Raw genomic sequence first — 24,082 nt, forward strand, 5'->3', positions numbered from 1 at the left:
ACACGTGGGATGTGGGCATTGATGGCCAGCCAGCATTTATTATCTATGATGTTAGCGTAAGAAGATTTTGAATCCATATTGACAGTCTACAATATGGACTAGATATATGAGTTTACCAGAATCGCGTACACGTGAGAGAAATTGGGCTCATTCTCCTCGGAGCAGAGAAGATTAAGTGGTGATCTTTTTCAGGTGTTGAAAATTATGAAGATTTTTGACAGGGTAAAGAAGGATATTCTGTTTCCACTAGTTGGTATGTCAGTAACTAGGGGTCACAATGTCAAGATTGTCAGCGAGAGAGCTAGGAGTGAGGGACGATGAGAAACTTCTTTACTCAGAATTGTCAGGATTTGGAATGGGCTGCTTGACAGAGTGATGAAGACAGGTTCCATACAAAACAGAGCTTGATATAGATTTGAAAGTGATGAATTTAGAGGGCTATGGAGATATGGTTGAAAAATGGGACTAGCTGCGTAGCTCTTTCCGGAGCCGGTATGGACACAGTGGGTTGAATGGCCCGCTGCTAAACTGTAAAATTCTACATTTCCATGTCCTGATAAGTACTGAAAGTCAGAGGTTTTAATGTGGATAATTTCACACATCAGAGACAAGGTTACATGGGTAATTTCAATACAAGTATAAAGCCACTGACCAGAAAATAAAACACTGCTCCTAATATAAGCTAAAACTCTTTCTGAGGCTTTAAAGGCTGTTATCCAATTTAAATGTTTAATTATAAACTGTTGGAATTGTTTTCATGATTCACTATATGAGAACCCAGACTACTGCTTTGTAATTTCTGCTGTCAATATAGCAATTACCCAGATTTACTTGACATTTATGATTGTAATACTGAAAACATGAAAGGTTTTGAAAATTAAAGTCAGAAAAAAATCGGAAAGATAGGAAAAAGACAATGATATTTACGAGCATTATTTAAATCAATCCCACCCTAAAGTCATGTACCACATCATTGCGAGTTTGCATTACTTCAAAGGAAAGGTCTCTTAAGTTCCAAGTATCAAACTGCTATTTTTAAAAAGCATGGATTTAAATTCGCTTGCAAAATTATTTTTCTGGGTGTTTGGACATGGACATTTACCTGGCTGGCAGAAGGTTGGTGACAGTTCCCTGGCAACTCCCCTTGCAATGTCCGATTCCTGGCGTGCAGCTTGTGCGGCTCCATCTGCTGCATCAGCTTTGGCCCGCGCGTGTGCAGTTCTAGATTCAAAAAAATCAGAAGTAAACGTCAGCAATACACTGCCAGGATTATTCTGTCTTATCCTGTATTATGGGGAGGCGGTGGTGTGGTAATGTCATTGGACTAGTAATCCAGAGTCTTCTTGCTAATGTTCTAAGGACATGGCTTCAAATCCCACCAATTTGAATGATAAATTCCATAAAAATTCTGGATTTAAAGAAGCCTTAATGATGACCATCCTTACCTGGTTGGGCCTACATATGACTGCAAACCCACTGGGCAATTAGGGATGGATAATAAATGGCTGGTTAAGCCAGCAACACCATAACCAAATTCTAAAAAGTCACTGGGTTAATTAGTGACTTGTATAGAATTGTATAATTTAGTAGGATTCTCCCCATCTGAGTCCATGCATACCTTGAATAAAATGACTTGAATGACAATAAAGCAACGACAATATTTTTTATATTTACAGCAAGAGAGGGAAGATATTACTCAGTGATTTTACCATTTAAAGAGCATTATTTTCATCTGCATACATTTTACATGACATTACTATCAAGTGCGTAATCCATTAAACTGTGTATTTTCTCAAATAATTACAACTAAATGATCCCTCATGCCCTCTTGAATAAAGGTAAAAATAGATACTAGTTTCATAAGTATTGGTTTACGGACCAACAAAAGCATCACACAGTTATCAATACAAAAAAAAAAGCAATGGGATGACAGTACTTAATTTAATCACTTTTCCTGGAAAACAAAATATTGTTTTCAATCTGTAACAAATTGTTTTCAACAAAAGTGGACCTTGATCATGCTACAATGAAATGTTTAGAATGATCATAATCTGACTTTTTTTAAGTAACAAAATAATGATGATATTGTGATAAAGGAATCTTGTCAAAGTGTAATAAATTCAACTTTAAAGGAAAGCTATTTCTAATGTTTACCTTTGCTAATATCTTTAATTATCAAACAGGTTTCTGAAGGATCTGTCAGTTTCTTCGGTTTTCCTTTGAAGACTGATTGTCACTGGTTGCTTAATGAACAGAAGTCACTTTACAAACACAAACTCTTGGATTATGCTAACCATGCTGCCCTTGTTAACATAACTGATTAGCAGAGAGGAAAAAAAAAGTCAGCTGACAAACTAGTAAGTGCTGGATGGACATTATACCCAGAGATAGTAGGAACTGCAGATGCTGAAGAAGGGAAGAGTCTAGGCCCGAAACGTCAGCCTTCCTGCTCCTCTGATGCTGCTTGGCCTGCTGTGTTCATCCAGCTCTACACCTTGTTATCTCGGACATTATACCCAGTTGTCCAAAAGGTCATACTCTCAGAGGCATGAAAGGGAGAAAAGCCAGTGCAGCGCCTGCACAGAAAGGCCATCATAACCCCACCGTACATTACTTAGCGTATTTATTCCATGGGTATTCAGAGGATGTGAGCTTCACCAGCTTGCCCATCCTTAGTGGCGGAGAATTGCTGTAATCCATTTGGTGTAGCTACCCCCACAAGATGTTAAGGGCTCAGTTCCAGGATTTTGATCTGTGATAGTGAAGGAACAGTGGTACATTTCCAAGTCAAGAGGTGAGCGGCTTGGAGGGGACGTGCATGTGGTTGTGTCCTGTATATCTGCTGCCATTGTCCTTCTAGATGGTAGTGGTAGCTGGTTTAGAAGGTGTTGTCTAAGGAACCTTGGTGAATTTCTGCAGTGTACTTTGTAGATGGTACTTATCGTTGCTACTGAGCATTGGTGCTGTAGGGAGTGAAAGTTGAGGATGTGCTGGCAATCAAGCATGCTACTTTGTCCTAGATGGTGTCAAGCTTTCATTTGAGTTCACCATTGCCTGTTGGTTGTGTGGTGCGAATGTTACCTTCCATGAGATATAATCCAGTCTTGTTTCATTTGGACATGGACTGTTTTAGTGTGTGAGCAATCATGAATGATGCCAAGCATTTTACAATCATCAGCGAGCATCTCTCTTCAGATCAAGTGAATGTCATTGATGAAGCAATTGGAACAGGGTGCATCTCAGATATCTTCAGTTACTCTCTTTGCACTCTATGATTCTATGATTCACTCAAATATTTTGTGCTTACTTAGATGCTCAGTCTGCCTTACTTTGCCACCACATTCAGAACTTGAAGGCTCACAGTAGTTCTGTCTTACCTTGCTGTTCAGCACAGATACAAAGCAAAGCAGCTCGTCGTGGTTGTCAGCAAAGATCAGTCAAGGGGCTTGGACATGTTTCTGTTTGGCGCCGTGCTGTCAATGCACGCCTGCAACATGTGCCAACAGTTTATGTGCACACTGTATGTGACTCAAACAAATGTGACTCAAACAAATAGCCATGTCCCAAAGGCTAAGGGGAGTAGTCCTCAGACAAGTCAAAGAGGAATTGTCGTCAGTCTAGGGTGTTGCCATAGTCAGTCAAGGGCAGTATCCAATCTCAGTTCATGTTCTTAGACATGTCAGTCAGCAGATTGGAATGGTCAGGGTTAGGACTCCATATCACTGCAGTTACCGTTGTTAAGCTGAAGACTTAATTGAGAGAGTTGTGTGGGGAAGCTCAGATCTGATGAGGTCAACAAGGAGTGAAAGAAAGAATGAGAGGGTTTGGAGACATCCCCTCCACCCCAGATTACCAGGTTGAGCTTGTGATTCACTGTGAAATGTGACCTGTGATGCCTTCTATTCACATCTGAATCGCAAATACGAAATGGAAATAGTCCTGGCGTGTTATGTCATACACAACTAGAACAGTCAAAGAGGGTACATAATGGACAGTGAAGAGCTGGAAGAGCAACAGCTGTGTGGTGATTGGAACCAGGTGGACCTTGTTGACTATGAAATCCCTGATTGGGGTTGTTAACCTGGGCCAATGAGGAGTCCTGGCTGACAGATATAAAACAGGGGATTGAGTGTCTCCTTGCTTCAGGGACTGACTCTGAGCTGGCTGGCTACAGCCACTGTACTGTGCACATGAAAATTAAGGATAACTTGGTGATGGGATACCGGTCTCTATGCTGTTATTTCAAGCGGTCTTCCAGGGGAGGGTGATGAGGACGTTAAGCAAAAGGAACATCACCTTCAGCAGGATACAGCATGCAATGTTTGGCACAACAAGCCAGGCAGGATTTAATTGACCCCGGTTGGATGAAGTGATCATTCATTGACTCTAAATTTATTGTTGCACAAAAGGTAAACAGACCCTTTTTATTCTGTTCGCTTGCTTTTTCTCTTCACTTTTCCTGTTGCTCAATACAAGGTTTTCAACTGCTGAGGGCTTTCCAACATGCAATGCTCCCACACTGAATAATGATCAATGTTATGCTATGCTAGGCATTTAGGAAACCATAGCACTCCCTCAGACAGGGATCTAACATGATTTAGCACTAAAGACAGGTGGCTTGTGGAGCTTGGCTTTTGTAGCTGCAGTCACTATGACAGTTGATCAGACAGGTGATGACATAAGATAGCAATATATTTACAGATGTGAGATTGTGTCTGAAATGAACTACCACTTATGTGCCTTCAGAAGAGTTTCCCTCCCATTATGTGCACTGAGGAGGGCTACTCACAACTGGCAGTGATTGTCCTGGTGCACAGCTAGTTCTTAAGTACGGTGCTGTTTCTATTTGTTTAATTCATTCATTGGATATGAACATTGCTGGCTAGGCCAGCATTTATTGTCCATCCCTAATTAGCCAGGATTCAGGATTTCCAGGAGATCCAGCTGTGATGAGAACATGAAAGTGTAAGTGTGGCACTGTAGAGGCATGATGTATACATTATGTGTTCAGCAGCGTAAAATTACATGAGATGAATTACTAAATCTCACAGAGAGACCCTCTCATGAAATTGATTACCGGCCAATTTTTGGTAAAATTCAACCCACTGTCCCCTAAGTTTTAGATGTTTTTTGCCTTCAAGAGTTTCTGTCTCCTTTTATGTCAAATGTCACTGACCTCTTCACTACAAAATTGGTGCAGTCTCTTAGAAATACTTTTCACAAACTTTCTGACAATTACAAACAAACAGTTATTGATTCTGCCAACGTTTGAAAGAATTTAATGTTTTCCTTAGGATACTGCTTCCAGATCAAACATCATCAGAGGTCACACAACCCCAAGTTATAATCCAACAGGTTTATTTGGAATCACACAAACTTTCAGAGTGCTGCCCCTTCGGCAGGTGCAGTGAGAGAGAAGAGCACACAGACCCAGAGTTTAGAGACAGAGAAATCAAGGGTAGGGAGATCAAAAGATCATACAACTGGTGTAAGTGTCAGATGATAAATCACTGCTGGTGACCAAGAGTGTCAGCTGGTGTGTAACGTGTTTATAAAGTCAATGTCAGCGCTGTGCTGTCATAACAATCAGGCAGAGCCACAACAATATACAAAAGGTGACATCTCAGGTCAAGCACAGAATTGTAGGTGTGAGGCTTTGTTCAGAATCTGTCTCAGAGTTTTAACCTGGAATCAGGCTGGTTTTATTCCAAAAGCTGGAATTTATAAGATGCCACACTGACTGACTGTGACTACAAATTGTGTGTTTTATGAACAAGATAGAATATATCTGCAAATAAACAAACATCTTGAATGAAATGATTCACTGCATAGATTTATATGTGTGTGTGTGTGAGAGAGAGAGGAGGGGAGAGAATGTAAAAAGTAATTCAAAACTGTACAAACTAACTAAAGTAGAGAGATCATAACAATTTACCAAAGTGATGCTGTCAAAACAGGAAAGTAAGCAAGAGTTTACAGATACAGAACAGTGTGGTGACGTGTAGCACAACATGAACCCAAGATCGTGGTTGAGGCTGTCTTCATGGGTACGGAACTTGGCTATCAGCCTCCACTTGGCGATTCAACATTGTTGCCCATCTCAAAGGCTGCCTTGGAGGACATTTACCTGAAGACTGGCCTTGACCGCTGAAGCATTCCCCGACTGGGAAGGAACATTCCTGTCTGGTAATTGTTGCATGGTGTCCATTCATCTGTTGTCATTGTGTCTGCATAGTCTCTCCAATATACCATGCCTTGGGGCATCCTTGCCTGCAGCGTATGAAATAGATAATGTTGGCTGAGTCACGTGCCATGAACGTGGTGTTCCCATGTGTGATGGTAGTGTCCATGTTGATGATCTGACATGTCTTGCAGGGGGTGCCGTGGCATGATTGTGTGGTGTTGTGCTCACTGTTGTCCTGAAGGCTGGGTAGTTTGCTGTGAACAATGGTCTGTTTAAGGTTTGGCAGTTGTTTGAAGGCGAGAAGTAGAGGCGTAGGAAGATTTTGGTGAGATGCTCATTGTCATCGATGACATTTTGAAGGCTGTGAAGAACATGGTGTAGTCTCTCCATTCTGGGGAAGTACTGGACGACGAAGGATACTCTATCAGTCTTATCCTGTGTCTGTCTTCTGAGGTATTTGTTGCGGTTTTTCGCTGTGGCATGTCGGAACTGGCGATCGATGAGTTGAGCATTGTATCCTGTTCTTATGAGGGTGTCTTTCAAAACCTTCAGGTGTCCATCGCGTTCCTCCTCGTCTGAGCACCCACACACTCTCTCTCTCTCTCTCACACACACACACACACACACACAGTCTCTCACTCTCTCCCCCACTCACACACACACACACTCACTCTCTCCCCCTCTCTCTCTCTCACACACACACACACACACACTCACTCTCCCCCTCTCTCTCTCACACACACACACACACACACTCACTCTCTCCCCCTCTCTCTCTCACACACACACACACACACTCTCTCCCCCTCTCTCACACACACACTCACTCTCTCCCCCTCTCTCTCACACACACACATACACAGATGTACACACTCACACACACAGACTCATACACATACACTCTCACTCTCAGCGCTGACATTGACTTTATAAACACTTTCCACACCGTCTAACACTCTTGGTCACCAGCAGAGGCTTATCATCTGACACTCCACTCACACCGGTTGTATGATCTCTTGATCTCTCTGTCTATAAACTCTCTCACTGCACCTGCCAAAGGGGCTGCACTCCAAAAGCTTGTGAGATTCGAAATAACCTGTTGGACTATAATCTGGTGTCATGTGACTTCTGACTGTGTCCACTCCAGTCCAACACCAGCACCTTCACATAAGATCTAACATCAACACTCCTGTTCATTGAATCAATGATGAGGAATCTTGGGTTTGGGACAACAGTTGCTGAAGCATGTTATACTTGGTGACTCAGCGTAGATGCTTTCCACACTTTGTTGCAGAAGGGACTGAGACTTCACACCAACAAACATAACCAAGAGTCTAGATATAGCGTACATCCATATTTTCCTCAGGAAAATGATAAAAGATACAGAGTCTGCATGATGAATTCTATTTCACACATGCTACTGGTTAATGAGCTTCTGCTATCAGCTGTCCATCCAGTAAGAGCTCAAATTTTCAATTATACTACATGGTTGATAGCAACAACTTGCTGGGTAAAATCCTTTCATCAAATCAGGTGATATAACTGACTGTCCACAAACAACGAGATAATTGACTAGGTAATGTATTTCAGAGATGCTGATTGAGTGAAATATTAGGCAGGGCATCAGAAGGACCCTCCTACTCTTTGAATCATAGAATCCCTACAGTGTGGAAACAGGCCATTAAGCTCATACTAACCCTCCAAAGAGCATACCACCCAAACCCACCCCTCCCCTGTATTTCCCATGGCTAACCCATCTAGCCTGCATATCCCTGGATTCTATGGGTAATTTAGCATGGCTAATCCACATCTTTGGACTGTGGGAGGAAACCAAAGCACCCAGAAGAAACCCAGGGAGAATGTGCAAACTCCATACAAAGTCGCTCGAGGCTAGAATCGAACCTGGGTCCCTGGGGTTGTGAGGCAGTAGTGCTAACCACTGAGCCACCCTAGTAACTACTTCACGGGGTTTCATGGATGTTACCTGAAAAAAAATGTTGCATATTTCTTGTAAATGACAATATATCTAATAATGCAACTCCCTTTCAGTGTATTACTCAAGAATCTAGAATATGCTTAATTGAAAGCACATGATGTTTTGAAATATGGACAGAATAGGCAATAACCTGCTCACTAATGCTCAGTTTATGTTTGGCGAGGGCTACTCAGCTTTTGACTTCATTGCAGCCCTGTGTCAAACATCTCACATTGTCACTGGGGTATTCAGCAAAGATAATATCAATATCCTGAAGGCTACCATCGATCAGAACCTGAAATGACCCAGCCACTATAAATACCGTGGCTACAAAAGCTGAAAATTCTACAGCAAGTAACCTACCTTTTGTCTCCCCAATGCCTGGCCACAAGGGACAAGTCAGGAGTGGCTTGTAATATTTTTCACTTGCCTGGAGGGGAACTGTTCCGACCACACAAAAGAAGCTCAACTCCATCCAGAACAAAGCTTCCCACTTGATTGGTCTCAATCCACGACCTTCAACATTCACTTCCTTCACCACCAATGCACACTCACAGCAGTGTGTGTACCACGCAAAAGATGTACATGCACCTTCAACAGCGCCTTTCAAACCCATGACCTCTACCACCTAGAAGAACAAGGGCAGCAGATGCAATGGGAACATCATCACCTGCAAGTTCTCCTCCAAGCCACACACCGCCCTGTCTTTGAATGATATTGTTGTTCCTTCGTTGTTGCAGGGTAAAAGTCCTGAAACTGCCTTCCCAGCATCACTGTGGGTGCACCAGAAGACAGCTCATCACCACCTTCCCAAAAGCAATTAAGGACAGGCAATAAAAGCTGGTGATGCTCACATCCCTTAAACAAATATAAATAAAAAGCACTGAGCCAAAGCTGACATAATGGACTTCCTGTCTTCAGGGCAAGATACTGGTCCCATCACTAACATCTCCTGTGTCAGGAACTTGCTATAGTTACAAGGAAATCCCACAGAAAGCAGTGAAATCTTCAGCTCTGATGAAGAGTCATCTAGGCTCAAAACATTTGCTTGCTCTCTCTGCACGGATGCTGCCTGACCTGCTGTGATCTCCAGCATTTTGTTGTTTTCAGTGAAAGGTCAGCCTTCATTTACACGCAGCTGAACAGTCCCAGTGCACGATTGGCAATTGGGCCGATGAGAAGAAAATTGTGATGAATACTGTTATGGAAGGAAAATCCAGGCGTTATTAAATCTTTGAAAAGCATTTTAATAAAAATTCCTTTTCTTCTTTCCTACACGTACTGTACCTAAATGCAGTCCTTTGCTTCATTGTCTGATGTTTTATCCTGAATCATTGCCTTCCACCCTCATGACTAGGATAAGGAGGCAGGCCCCAAGTCTATTTCGGCCAGAACAGGAACTGAACCACGTCCTTAGTGTTAATCTAAACCACACATTATCCATCTGACTGATTCAGCTAACTGACCCCCCATAAGGTTTCCATTACATCCCAGAATTTAGCAAGATGAGAAAGTGCTGAGGTTTGTGATATGGCCTTGATATAGCTATAGTTAGGCTATGAAATTTGATCAACTACGTATCACACTAAAGCACTGAAACACTAGGAGAAAACAGCTGCAAGTTATTGTTGCATATTTTTTGATAATGTTTCTGAGAGATGTTTGAGGATTTTGGGGATGTGTGTGTTAATTCGCTCAGTGTTTCCAAATATATAGTAATTGCTGGAGGAGCCAGTTCTCATGCTTTCATGAATATAAAAATTTGAAGTTCTGTAAGTTAAGAAATGAAATGTTAGACTGTAGCCGAAATTGGATTCGTTTGTTAATAAATCATCTACTCACATCATAGCGTATTAATGTATCTATTCTGCTCAATATTTAAAATATGACGCAAAACTCGGAGTATAACAGGACCTTGTTCAGTTGGGCCATTGGGCTGAGGAGTGGCAAATGGAGTTTAATTTAGATAAATGCGAGGTGTTGCATTTTGGTAGGGCAGGACTTACACACTTAATGGTCAGATCCTGAGAGAAAGTTGCTGAACAAAGAGACCTTCGAATGTAGGTTCACAGTTCCTTGAAGGTGGAGTCCAAGGTAGATATGGTAGAGAAGGCATTTAGTACACTTGCCTTTATTGGTCAGTGCATTGAGTATAGGAGTTGGGAGATTATGTTACAGTTGTACAGCACTTTGGTTAGGCCACTATTAGAAAACTGTACTCAATTCTGGTCTCCCTGCAAGAGGAAAGATGTTGTTAAACTTGAAAGGGTTCAGAAAAGATTTACAAGGATATTGTCAAGATTGGAGGGTTTGAGGTATAAGGAGAGGCTGATTAGGCTGGGACTATTTTCCTTGGAGTATCAGAGGCTGAGGGGTGACCTCAGAGGTTTAGAAAATCATGAGGGGCATGGATAGGGTGAATTGCTGAAGTCTTTTTCCCAGGGAAGGGGAATCCAAAACTAAGGGTATAGGTTTAACGTGAGGGTGGCTAAAATTTAAAAGGGTCCTGAGGGGCAACTTTTTCGCACAGAAGGTGGTGTATATATGGAATGCCAGAGGAAGTGATGGAGGCTGGTACAATTACAATATTTAAAAGGCATGGGTACGTGAATACAAAGTGGTCCGAGGGATGTGGCCAAATGCTGGCAAATGGGACTAGATTAATTTAGGATATCTGGTTGTCACAGATGGGTGGGACTGAAGGGTCTGTTTCCGTGCTATACAAGTCTATGACTCTATAAGTAGACAGAGAGGTTTAGGCTCCTACCCTCTAAAACTACATATGATTACTTTTATTTGTCAATAAACATGCTAGGATGATGAGCAAATTATCTGGGAGTAATTGGAAATTAAATGACTTGAAGAAGTTTAAGCAGCTTCTAAAAATCATCTGGATATGGACCTGGAATAAAGGCTGCAGCCTTTACCTAACAATGCTTTTAATATTGCATTCAAAAAGTTATGATGTTCATCGTGATTGTAAAGGAGATGCATTACTAACAAGTGCAGGATTAAGGTGATATTATTGCCTTGGAGTCTTTAGACAGGCCACAGCTCATGTCTATAGACACTCCACTGTTACTGCATTACCACAGCATGAAAACTTGTTCAGGACCTGCAGAATTCTCTCACCTGCAATTGCATTAAATTCTCTTGTCTTTGCTGAAGTTACAGCAACTTGGATTTATAAGTGACTTGAACATACTAAGACGCTCTTCATGGGTACATAATCAGACAAACGTTGACATCAACCAAAGATTGGTCAAAGGTTTAAGGACAGTCTAAAAGGTTCAGAAGTGGCCAAGTTTAGAGAGGATGTTTCAGAGTCCTGGACCGACATTGCTAAAGGCCTTGCTGCTGATGCTTGGACAAAGGGGCAGAATTTTATACCCCTGGCTGGTGTACCAGTTTCCCACTGCCTGGTTATTTTTTTTGGGCATGGGACGAGGAAGATGGCAAGGATACCTGCCATCAAGTGACAGATAACCAATTCTGCTAATGGCCAGTTAAGGCCTATTGTCGGGGGAAGTTACTGAAATTTTCTAATTGGCTGTGACGAAATTCCATATGTCCGTAAAGACTCTTACCGATTTTTATAGATGCATAACAGAAAGCATTCTACTTGGATGCATCGCAGCTCAGAATGGCAACTGCTCTGCCCAGGACCCCAAGAAACTAGAGAGTTGTGAACACAGCCCAGTCCATCACACAAGCCAACCTTCCATCCATTGACTCCATGTATACTCCTTGCTGCCTCGGGAAGACAGCCAACATCAAAGATCCCTCCAGCCCCGGATATAATCTCTTCCGCAGAAGATACAAAAGGTGAAACACACAGACCAACAGATTCAAGCACTGCTTCTTCCCCACTGTTATGAGACTTCTGAATGGACCTTTCAAATTTCAAATCTCATGTTGATCTCGCTCCTTGTGCACCTTCTCTGCGGCCATAACATTGTATTCCTCGCTCTGTTCTATTACCCTTATGCACTTTGTATGGTTTGATACACCTGTACTGCAAGCCCAACAAATCTTTTCACTGTATAGGTACATGTGACAACAATACCTCAAATCAAATCAAGAAGACGAGGAACAGTACAGGTGCCTGGAGGTGGCCTCCCAGTGTCAGACTGAGTGGGCAACACTGCACACATGCTGAGAAGCTCCACCTTTCTGACTGGCCACAATTGCAACCAGCAGCAGTTTTGAAAACCTGCATGCTGTCCTTAATTGGACAGTGAACTAGTCCTTCGGCCATTATTTGGGTCAATTCAGGGCAAATCACAACTGGGTTATCATTCCCCACAAAGGGTGGGCTTCTGACCCCAGACGGAATTCTGTCAATCCGTGAGGAAAATCTTGTTCGGCATAATTGAAAGCACAGACGGGTCTGAAAGAGATGGTGAGAATTTTAAAGTTAATGCATTAATGGCATGCATGCATTTAAAACTAAGGCTAGTGTCGAAATGGCTGAAGAATGTTGATGTGCAATGCTACCAATACAATACTGTCAACAAACTTCTAGGCTTTTATCTAAAGTAACACGGCCTGTAATGTGACAAAATCTCAACAAGCAGGGATTAAGCAAGCATTGCTGAGGATCAGTACAGGCAGCAGTTGCTGGAAGTGGGTCATAACTGGGAAAAAAGCCAACAGATAAGATGGTGGAGTTGAGCAAGAAGAGCTCAGTAGAATGACGACATCAGATAGTCAACAAAGAAGCCAACAGGAAGGGCACAGTGATAAGGACTTGCACTGGGTAATTACAAATAGGCTGACAGCATTTGAGATCAAACAACAGTAGCTGATATTGTTGCCATCTGTTAAACAGTCAGCCATTTATTTAAACAACAATTACTGCCTCCATTTCTAAACAAGTTCAATTGTTATAAACAACAAAAACAGAAATTGCTGGAAAAGCTCAGCAGGTCTGGCAGCATCTGTGAAGAGAAACCAGAGTTAACGTTTCGGGTCCAGTGACCCTTCCTCAGAACTGACGGTAGCAGGGAAAATGTCGGCTTATATGGAGAAAATAGGGAGGTGGGTGGGGTAAGGAGTAAACGATAGGATAGAGCCTGAAGAGAGAGAAGAGCAGTTGGACAGACAAAGGAGTTGATAACAATCTGGCTGGGAGGGTGAATAGCTGTTAATGGGGACTGTTAGTGACTAATAACAGGTAATGTATTGGCAGGCTATGTGGTAACAAGGCCTGGTGTGCGGGGTAGGGGGCTAAGACATGGTAGAGTTTAGGCTTTAAAATTATTGGACTCTATATTGAGTCCGGAGGGCTGCAGGGTCCCCAAGTGGAAAATGAGGTGTTGTTCTTCCAGTTTGCATTGAGGTTTGCTGGAACACTGCAGCAAGCCAGAGACAGAGATGTTGGCCAGGGAGCAGGGTGGTGCATTGAAGTGGCAGGCAACAGGTAGTTCAGGGTCTTTTTTTGCGAGCAGAACGTAGATGTTCTGCGAAGCGGTCGCCATGTCTATGCTTCGTTTCCCCAATGTAGAGGAGACCACATTGTGAGCAGCCAATGCAGCAGACTAGGTTCTGGGAAGTGCAGGTGAAGTGCTGTTTCACCTGGAAGCTATGTTTGGGCCCTTGGATACTGGGGAGGGAGGAGGTAAATGGGCTGGTTACAGGGGAAGGTGCTGTAGGGCTGTGGGGGTGGGGGTGTTGGGGGTGAAGGAAGTGTGGACCAGGGTGTCCGGGAGGGAACGGTCCCTGCGGAAGACGGACAAGGGAGGGAAGGGGAGGGGAATATGTGTCTGGTGGTCACCTTTTGCTGGAGGTGGCAAAAATGGCAGCTGATGATCTTCTGGATGTGGATGCTGGTGGGATGGTAGGTGAGGATAAGGGGAACCCTATTGCTGTTGTGGGAGGGAAGAGAAGGGGGTGAGGGCGGAAGTGCTGGAGATGGGTTGGACCCGGTTGAGGGCCCTGTCAACAACGGAGCTGGGGAATCCTTGGTTGAGGAAGAAGGTGGACATATTGGAGGCTTCATTGTTGAAGTTGGCTTCATCTGAACATATGCGACAGACTGTTTTACAGCATCCGCAGTTCTTTCAGTTTTTATCAATTACTGTTGAATTGCTGAAATTTAAGTAGATAGGTCATTAGTAGTGGAACTACCCGAGCAACAGACGGGATGACTTTTTTTTACAAAACACCTGGCTGTAATTTTAGATAACAAGGTGTAGAGCTGGATGAACACAGCAGGCCAAGGAACATCAGAAGAGCAGGAAGGCTGACGTTTCGGGCCTAGACCTTTGCTCCTCTGATGCTGCTTGGCCTGCTGTGTTCATCCAGCTCTACACCTTGTTATCTCAGATTCTCCAGCATCTGCAGTTCCTGCTATGGCTGTAATTTTAACTGGAGCATAGCATTTTAATTGGTCAGAAGCTTGAATGAAGAAAAATGGAAGAAAAAGACATAAAGAACAAAAAAAATTAACATTTAAAATGACTAACACAATTCACAACCTGAAAGATTGTGACTCCACATTATAATAGCTCATATTCAGATCCACAGAGCTTGACTGGTAGTTACTAACACCATCATCATGTCATTAAAAGGATAGTTGCACGTAATTACCAGCCCAAAATATTTGTGGCGGGTTTAGCACATGCAGGCCATCTAAATAAAACAACATCACACCATTAAATGCATTTTATTGGTGAGGCAAACTGCGAGGTACCATTTTCACAAAGTTAATGGTGGAACAGCATAATTCGGACAGCAAAATTTGGAGATTTGTTTTTCGCCAATTTTCTACACTCACCTAAGTTGCTACATCGTTCATGCACTAATAGTGGTAGCTGATCTCACAACTACACAGACTTAAAAAAATAATCTGTCCCTACACCCATCATGAACTTCTCAGCCAAGTCAAATTTAATTTTGTTTCTTGCAGGTTATGAAGAGATGAAATCATTACATGCAAGACAAATTGATGCCTACATTCTTTTTTTTTATTTGTTTTCTTTTTCATTAAAACATTACGTAAAACATTGGTCAGCAATACTTAATAATAGTAAATAGAACAGTATAGATACCAATGCTTTACAGATATCAGAAATGAAACAAAATGCTAATTCATTCTGAATCAGCTGCAGAATACGGGGAGGGATTAGCTCATATCGGCAATATGCTTTCAATCACATCTAACTATAATGACAGTGACAACCAAACAGGGTTATCTTGGAGTTTTTAGTGATATAATCCTTCAGACCGGTAGAGCAGGAATTTTGGCATTTTAAGTAGCTGCTCTGTCATGTCGTGTGTGCTGATTATCCGACTTTATAATTCCATGCTTCTAAAATTAGCAAAATGAGAATGAGCATTTTGTGTTGATCACAGACTCTGCAAAATGGTCCATCAAGTTAACACACTGTATACCATTTTCAAATGATTGTACATATTTCCACATTTGAACTTGAAGTCAGGAGTCACAAGGAGGTAATATATAAGAAAAAACTCTTTGGCCCAGCAATAAGTGGAAATTGCCATGGACTGCTATCTGCATGGGTGTCTTCAATAATATTAAATGAAGAAAATTAAAGTTGCCATGAGAGATAGTCTGTGGCATTGCCTATCCCTAGGGATCAATGTAGGTGCTTCACAAAACAACATGGTCCCCACAGTTCTCATTAATTGGCCCAATGAGTCCACGGCAGCAATAAAAACAGAAAAACTCAACAGGTCTGTGGTGACAGAAACAGAGGAAACATTTCAAGTCACTGAACTGTTATGGTGCAGAAGTGGGGCAATTAGCTCATCACATCTGATTTGGCTATCTGATGAGCACTATGTCAATGCTACTCTCCTGCCTTTTTCACGTACACTTGTACATTGCTCATATTCAAATAATGATCCAATGCCCTCTTGAATGCCTCAATTAAACTTACCACACTTCCAGGCACTGCACCCCAGACCCGAAACACTCATGTGATAAAGTTTATTCTCACAGCACATTGCTGTGTTTGCAAATCATTCTAATTCTGTGCTCTATCATTTGTGACTCTTTTGAGCAGAACAGTTTATCCTTATCTACTCTATCCAAACCTCTCTCAATTTTGAGAACTTCTACGTGATCGCCTCTCAGCCTTCATCTCTCCAAGGAGAACTGGCACAACCTCTCTAATCTATCCTATAACACAAGTTTCTCATCCCGGAACAATTCTCGAGAACCTTTTCTGCACGGCCTCCAATACATTTACACTCTTCTTACAGTGTGGCACTCAGAACCGTGCACAACACTTCAGCTGAGGTCATTGAAGTGTCTTGTTTAAGTTCAGCAGAACCTCCTTGTTCTTGTACTCTATGCCCCACAGCCCAGAATACTTTGTGGTTTATTAACTGTCCTCTCCACCTGTTCTGCTGCCTTCAGTGATCTATGCACATCTACACCCAGCTCCCTCTGCTCCTGCATCCTTAAGTATTGAAGTCCCTATTTTATATTGACTTTCCATATTTTTCTGACCAAAATGCACCACTTCACTTCTCGAACTTCATCTGCCACATAATTGCTCACAACACCAATGTGTCTATTTCCTTCTGGAGATCTTCACTGTCCTCTTCACAGTTTACAATCCTTCCAAGTTTCGCATCATCCTCAAACTTGGAAATTGTGTCCAGCACACCAGGTTCTAGAAAATTCCTTTAAATCAGGAAAAACAAGGATTCCAATACCAACCTACTACAGATTTTCCAGCAGTCAGAAAAATATCCATTAACCACTCTACACTCTGCTTGCCATCACTCAGCAAATTTTGTATCTACATTAGTACTGTCCTCTTATTCCACAAGCTATAAATTTCCTAGCAAATCTGCTGCATGGCATTGTATTTTTATTAGTGGGATGTGGGCATCGCTGGCTGGCCAGCATTTATTACCCTTTCCCCAGTTGCCCTTGAGAAGGTGGTGGTGAGCTGCCTTCTTGAACTGCTGCAGTCCATGTGCTAGACGTTGACCCACAATGCCCTTAGGAAGGGAATTCCAGGATTTTGACCCAGAGTCACTGAAGGAACAGTGATTTATTTCCAAGTTGGGATGGTGAGTCACTTGGAAGGGAACTTGCAGGTGGTGGCGTTCCCATGTATCTGCTGCCCTTGTCCTTCTAGATGGATGTGGTTGTGGTTCTAAGTCTCTTTAGTGAACTTCTGCAGTGCATCCTGTAACTAGTGTCAGTAGTGGAGAGAATGAATACCTGTATACCTTTTGTTTATTCCAATAGGACTCATATTGGACTAGGAATATTAACAGTTTCTCACTCCACAGATGCTGCCTGAGCTGCTGAGCTCTACCAGCACTTTCAGGTTTTATTTCAGATTTTATTCCAGTATCTGTAGTTTTTCACTTTCACTTTGATCCACCGTGGTGCTTGTGCTCCAACAGAGTCTCCTCCCTCCCTACTCGTCCAACTCAGATGTTCTGCAGCTATCTATGTTATGATAGAATACAGACTGAAAACTTCATAATTCCCAAGTGATCGGGAATTACTCATCATCCATGGCCTCTTATCAAGTTACTTTCTATTGTTAATAGTGATCAATGCCGTCACCAACGGACAAGAAATGACTAGGAAAATTTATGCTAGTGATACTTAAAACATGGTAATTGGCTTCCTGCAAATGTGTACAGAAATTCCGATGATGTCATTTTTGACACACAAAATTCTGTATTTGTTAGTTTTCCTTGTCAAATCAGGTCTGCAATCTTATTTGGTGAACTTCATTTCGTAAATAGCAAACCAAGATCCGTGAGCGCTGTCACTTCTCTCACAAACATTGAAAATTTAGTTAGTCCACATCAATGCAATGTTTTATGACTTTGTTACGATGAATCCTCCTTCTAATCAAAGTGTACTTACTGTTGGTTCCCATTTACAGAGTTGAATAATATTAAAAAGCAAAATCTAACTGAACATGCATATTGACACATTTTTTTAGTAAGTTCAAACCTGGACACTACTGAAATAGAGATGATATTTGTCCAATATTTTGTTACATTTGGTTCACATTTTTCCACTGTAAAATATTACTTTAAATTAACCAATGATATTTGTAGAATATTGATTTCTTTTTACAGGTCCTTTCCTGCACTTCTAATGCACCCTGTGTGTTTGTCTATATTGTCATCCTTTTCCATTCACCACCCAAGAGGACAGTAACCACAGTGATCAGCATAACAGCTATTAAAACAGTCCTAAACCAGCACCATTCACTCTTTTCACATTATAGCAGCCTGATCTGCTCTACGACCAAACAACCACAGTTTAAACATTGTGTTTAGTGTATCTTAATAAAAACAGACTTGCAAACTGAAGAAACTAATTTTTACAAAATTACTAATTTTATACAAATGAAAATTCAACCCATATGGGAGGACATTTTAATTATGGCTTGAATTCTGCTGGCCAGACAATCATGTGCTTTCGTAGATGGGAAGTGTGCATGTCGACCCCATCGATTCCAGATGGTAGTAGTTCTGGGTTTGGAAGATGCTATCAAAGGAGCCTCGGTGAATTCCTGCAGTGCATCTATTAAATGGTACACTCATTTAAATCAGCTACTTCTGAGGGTTCTGATGAAATTAAGTACAATAGTTGCTCAGTAGAAGTTAGATAATCAATCAAGTACATAGTTTAACTCCTGAGTAATTATTAAAATGATCTGCCACACACACCCCTAACTACACCTTCCCAGATCAGTTCCCTATCCCCTGCTGGACCAGGTCTAACTCCCTTTCCACCCACCAGACACAGAACTGGCATCACTCCTCACCTAGGACCAGATCCCCCTCTACCAGCTCCACACCACTGCCCCCACTGAAGCTTAACCTGACATCTCACCTCGACTGTCAGATCGGAGCACCCTGGTGCAGACCCAATGGGCCGAAGGGCCTTTTCCACCCTGCATGACTCTACAACTATGATCCTCAATACCTCCTGACTTAAGCTGACTCCCACTTTCCCCGCCACCTGCCAGACCCAACCCGACCCCCTCCGTGCCAGTCCTGAATCCACCCCCCACGCCCAATCCTGGCATGCTATCTCCTCTCTAGCTGCGACCCTGGATCCCTGACAGAAATCTTCCCACATGCAACTGTCAACAGAGTCTCCCTTGAATTGCCAATGGCCAACTGAGGCCAGTGATGGAGAAGCCAAATTAGCTGCTCAGCTCCAAGAATTGTCAATCTATCCGAGCGTGCTAATTCAGCACCAAATGAATGTACGAAAACATTGTATAGGAAATGATTAACAAAACAGAGATTGTTGGAAAAGCTCAGCAGGTCGGGCAGCATCAGTGAAGAGAAAATCAGAGTTAACGTTTCAGGTCCGGTGACCCTGAGTTCTGAGGAAGGGTTATCGGACCCGAAACGTTAACTCTGATTTCTCTTCACAGGTGCTGCCGGACCTGCTGAGCATTTCCAGCAATCTCTATTTTTGTTTCCGATTTACTGCTTTCGCAGTTCTTTTGGTTTTTACAGGAAATGATAAGTTGGACCATTGAGCCTTGCTCAAATAATGCCAACAGAGGTACTCGACATCACAATACAATCAAGCCATATCCACTCAAACCAGATAATCTCTTGGGTAAGGCAATAAAACACAAAATCCCAAGGGATACGAATGGGCCTTGGGGGGGTGTGGGTGATGGAAATCGAGAAAATTCCTTATGTGTATTCTTTAAGTGAACTAGCAAAGGCACCACACTGACCTTGACTTACAGTACAGGATATTTGCTTTTTAATATGATCTCACTAATCCATTTGAAATGATTTACGCACTTAAGATACAATGTACTTTCTTCATTAGATTAACAATCTCAATAAAATAGTCAGCACCTACACTATTCTAAAATAAGTCTTTTAAGACTTTAGTCATTTTCACTTCTGTACTGTTCAGGATGTAATTGTTTAAAAACCTGTATGAGTTTCAATATTGCTCTTCATTTGAGCGAAGTAAAATGATAGCACATATTGAGACTGTTTCATTCATCCATTGTCTACATAAAATGATCATACAGGCAAATAATTAGACATGAGTTGGCTTTGTAAGACAGAAAAATACAATGCAAATATAAATAGAGAAAGGAAAACATTATAAACTAGTACAAATTTATAGCATTAAATAATTGAAATAAAAAAAGTTAAAATATATAAAATATGCAACTGCACAGCATTGACTGGTGAACTAAATAACCTTTGCTAAGAATCCATTGATCTATGTTTAATTAAACTGTTCAAAGCAATCACATGTACAAGACAGGCTATTATACAACTAGTGAACAGTATTCTAGTGAACAGTTGGCTGGAGTGGCTATAGTTGAGTCCAAAACAATAATAGAATTAGTCTTCACGGGTGATAACAATGGAATAGGAGTCATCTCTATGGCAACCATCTACAATGCACAGTACTTGAACGTGGGTTGGCAAATCACTTCCCAATGGAAACACTTGGTTCAGCCACCTACCTATGTGATGTGGTACAGAAATGGATTTCCAAACTTTTGTTTCATCAGCTTCCTTGGTGCATTTCATGGTGCCTTGGGACTCGACCACCCATGTAACAATTAAATTCATAATTCCATTAAATTGCATACATCTTAAGTTGCTGATATTAACAGATGTCGATTTAATTCAAAGAAATACCTTTTTAAAACCTTCTGGATAGATCCCCTCAAAAGTAAGCTTACTGACCCCTTCTCCCGCTTCCAACACACCCCCTCCTCCTGGACACCACCCCAAGGCCTCCTACCCTCCCTTGACCTCTTCATCTCCAACTGCCGTCGAGACATCAATCGCCTCAACCTCTCCACCCCTCTCACCCACTCCAACCTCTCCCCTGCAGAACGTGCAGCCCTCCGCTCCCTCCGCTCCAATCCCAACCTCACCATAAAACCCGCGGACAAGGGAGGCGCAGTTGTAGTATGGCGCACTGACCTCTACATCGCCGAGGCCAGACGCCAACTCTCCGACACCTCCTCCTACCGCCCCCTTGATCATGACCCCACCCCTGAGCACCAAACCATCATCTCGCAAACCATCCACAACCTCATCACCTCAGGTGACCTCCCACCCACGGCCTCCAACCTCATCGTTCCCCAACCTCGCACTGCCCGCTTCTATCTCCTTCCCAAAATCCACAAACCTGAGTGCCCTGGTTGACCCATTGTCTCCGCCCGCTCCTGCCCCACCGAACTGATCTCCAACTATCTCGACTCCATTTTCTCCCCCTTGGTCCAGGAACTCCCTACCTATGTCCGTGACACCACCCACGCCCTCCACCTCCTCCAGAACTTCCAATTCCCCGGTCCCCAACACCTCATCTTTACCATGGACGTCCAGTCCCTCTACACCTGCACTCCCCATACAGATGGCCTTAAGGCCCTCCGCTTCTTCCTGTCCCGCAGGCCCGACCAGTCCCCCTCCACTGATACCCTCATCCGCTTAGCCGAACTCGTCCTCACCCTCAACAACTTCTCTTTCAATTCCTCCCACTTCCTACAGACAAAGGGGGTGGCCATGGGGACCCGCATGGGCCCAAGCTACGCCTGCCTCTTTGTAGGTTACATGGAACAATCCCTCTTCTGTACCTACACCGGCCCTAAACCCCACCTCTTCCTCTGTTACATTGATGACTGTATCGGCGCCGCCTCGTGCTCCCACGAGGAGCTCGAACAGTTCATCCACTTCACTAACACCTTCCACCCCAACCTTAAGTTTACCTGGACCATCTCTAACACCTCTCTCCCCTTCCTGGACCTCTCTGTCTCCATATCGGGCAATCACCTAGAAACCGATATTCATTTCAAGCCCACCGACTCCCACAGCTACCTAGAGTACTCCTCCTCCCACCCACCTTCCTGCAAAAATGCTATCCCCTATTCCCAATTCCTTCGCCTCCACCGCATCTGCTCCCAGGATGAGGCATTCCACTCCAGTACATCTCAGTTGTCCTTGTTTTTCAAGGACCGTAACTTCCCCCCCTCAGTGGTCGAGAACGCCCTCAACCGTGTCTCCCACATCTCCCGCAACTCATCCCTCACACCCCGTCCACGCAATAAGAACCAAAAAAGAATCCCCCTCGTCCTCACGTACCACCCCACCGACCTCCGGATCCAACGCATCATCCTCCGACACTTCTGCCATCTGCAATCCAACCCCACCACCAAAGACATCTTTTCCTCCCCACCCTTATCTGCTTTCCGGAGGGACCACTCTCTCCATGACTCCCTTGTCCGCTCCACACTCCCCTCCAGCTCCACCACACCCGGCACTTTTCCCTGCAACCGCAGGAAGTGCTACACCTGCCCCCGTACCTCATCCCTCACCCCCATCCCAGGCCCCAAGAAGACTTTCCACATCAAGCAGATGTTCACCTGCACATCTGCCAATGTGGTATACTGCATCCGCTGTACCCGGTGTGGCTTCCTCTACATCGGGGAAACCAAGCGGAGGCTCGGGGACCGCTTTGCAGAACACCTACGCTCGGTTCGCAATAAACAACTGCACCTCCCAGTCGCGAACCATTTCAACTCCCCCTCCCATTCCTCAGACGACATGTCCATCCTGGGCCTCCTGCAGTGCCACAACAATGCTACCCGAAGGTTGCGGGAACAGCAACTCATATTCCACTTGGGAACCCTGCAGCCTAATGGTATCAACGTGGATTTCACAAGCTTCAAAATCTCCCCTCCCCCTACCGCATCCCAAAACCAGTCCAGCTCGTCCCCGCCTCCCTAACCTGTTCTTCCTCCCACCTATCCCCTCCTCCCACCTCAAGCCGCACCCCCATTTCCTACCTACTAACCTCATCCCGCCCCCTTGACCTGTCCGTCCTCCCTGGACTGACCTATCCCCTCCCTAACTCCCCACCTACACTCACCTTTACTGGCCCCATCCCCGCCTCTTCGACCTGTTTGTTTCCTCTCCACCTATCCTCTCCTCTATCCATCTTCTATCCGCCTCCCACTCTCTCCCTATTTATTTCAGAACCCCCTTCCCCTCCCCCTTTTCTGATGAAGGGTCTAGGCCCGAAACGTCAGCCTTTCTGCTCCTATGATGCTGCTTGGCCTGCTGTGTTCATCCAGCCCTGCACTTGTTGTCTATAATAAACCTAATAATTAGAAATACATCTATAAAAATAATTGAGCTAATATTAGGGACAGAATATCGGGAGTTAAGTGCAACAGGTCCCTTAGCTGTACTAAATATTATGTTGGAACAGTAGCTGCTCTTTCCTATCTTCACTTGAACTAATAGATGACAAAATATGCAGATCTTTAATGATAATAAACTTCTTTGTGTGTGTGAGTAATTCTAGTTTTGTATCCTTTGTATTGGGGCAAGACAATGATAAGAGTGCTGTGTAAAATCTTAAACTGGGCGTCTTATGCTCTTTGATGATGTACTCATCATTATATTGCATGATCATTTTTTGTATGCATTCACAATATATATTGTCCAATAACAAAAGCAGTTAAAGTAGCCACAATACAGTTGTGAAAATTATTTTGCTTTCCAATTATCATAAAGCTAATGATATGGAAAGAAGAGTTTAAATTGTTATTTTCATTACTTTTCAAACAGAAGTATTTACCAAACACGGCTGGACATATTTAAAATATGTTGTGAAATATATTTCACAGTATTACAAAAGACGAACAAACAAGAATTTAATAGGATACAAGGGGGTAAACCTGTATACATATAACTGAGGCATCAGTGTAAAGGTGTTTTGCTTCACAATAACACAACACTGACTTTGTCATCAGACCAGATCAGAAACCTCGAGTGAAACGGAGTGATACTTCCCAGAGGAGAAAGCCCCAATTTGCTTCAGAGCCAGTTCAGGTCGAGTATTCAATATACAAGCTGAAAGCTTCCTCCCAACATGAAACACATACGAAGGAAGCCTTAAG

General features: G+C 43.1%; 2 protein-coding genes across 7 annotated transcripts in view; one reads left to right on the forward strand and one right to left on the reverse strand.

Annotated features, from left to right (window-relative positions):
• Positions 1-20,872, reverse strand: part of jph1b (junctophilin 1b) — a 75,033-nt gene extending 54,161 nt beyond the window's left edge. Inside the window, exons 1-4 of one of the 6 annotated variants that reach the window (XR_007261880.1) lie at positions 12,226-13,233; positions 9,237-9,357; positions 2,155-2,243; positions 1,103-1,221 (exon numbers count right to left, since the gene is read on the reverse strand). Coding sequence is in view for 1 of the 6 variants with exons in the window: in XM_048595480.1 (XP_048451437.1) it covers positions 1,103-1,221; positions 8,523-8,775 (372 nt within the window). In the remaining 5 variants the exon portion in view is untranslated. The other 5 variants (XR_007261878.1, XR_007261879.1, XR_007261881.1 and 2 more) reach the window with 5 other exon arrangements.
• LOC125482891 (junctophilin-1-like) overlaps positions 1-24,082 on the forward strand; it is a 217,882-nt gene that overhangs the window by 150,113 nt on the left and 43,687 nt on the right. The gene's annotated exons all lie outside the window — the stretch shown is intronic.

Source organism: Rhincodon typus, chromosome 4, assembly GCF_021869965.1.
Source record: "Rhincodon typus isolate 14 chromosome 4, sRhiTyp1.1, whole genome shotgun sequence".
In the NCBI taxonomy this organism is placed as follows: Eukaryota; Metazoa; Chordata; class Chondrichthyes; order Orectolobiformes; family Rhincodontidae; genus Rhincodon; species Rhincodon typus.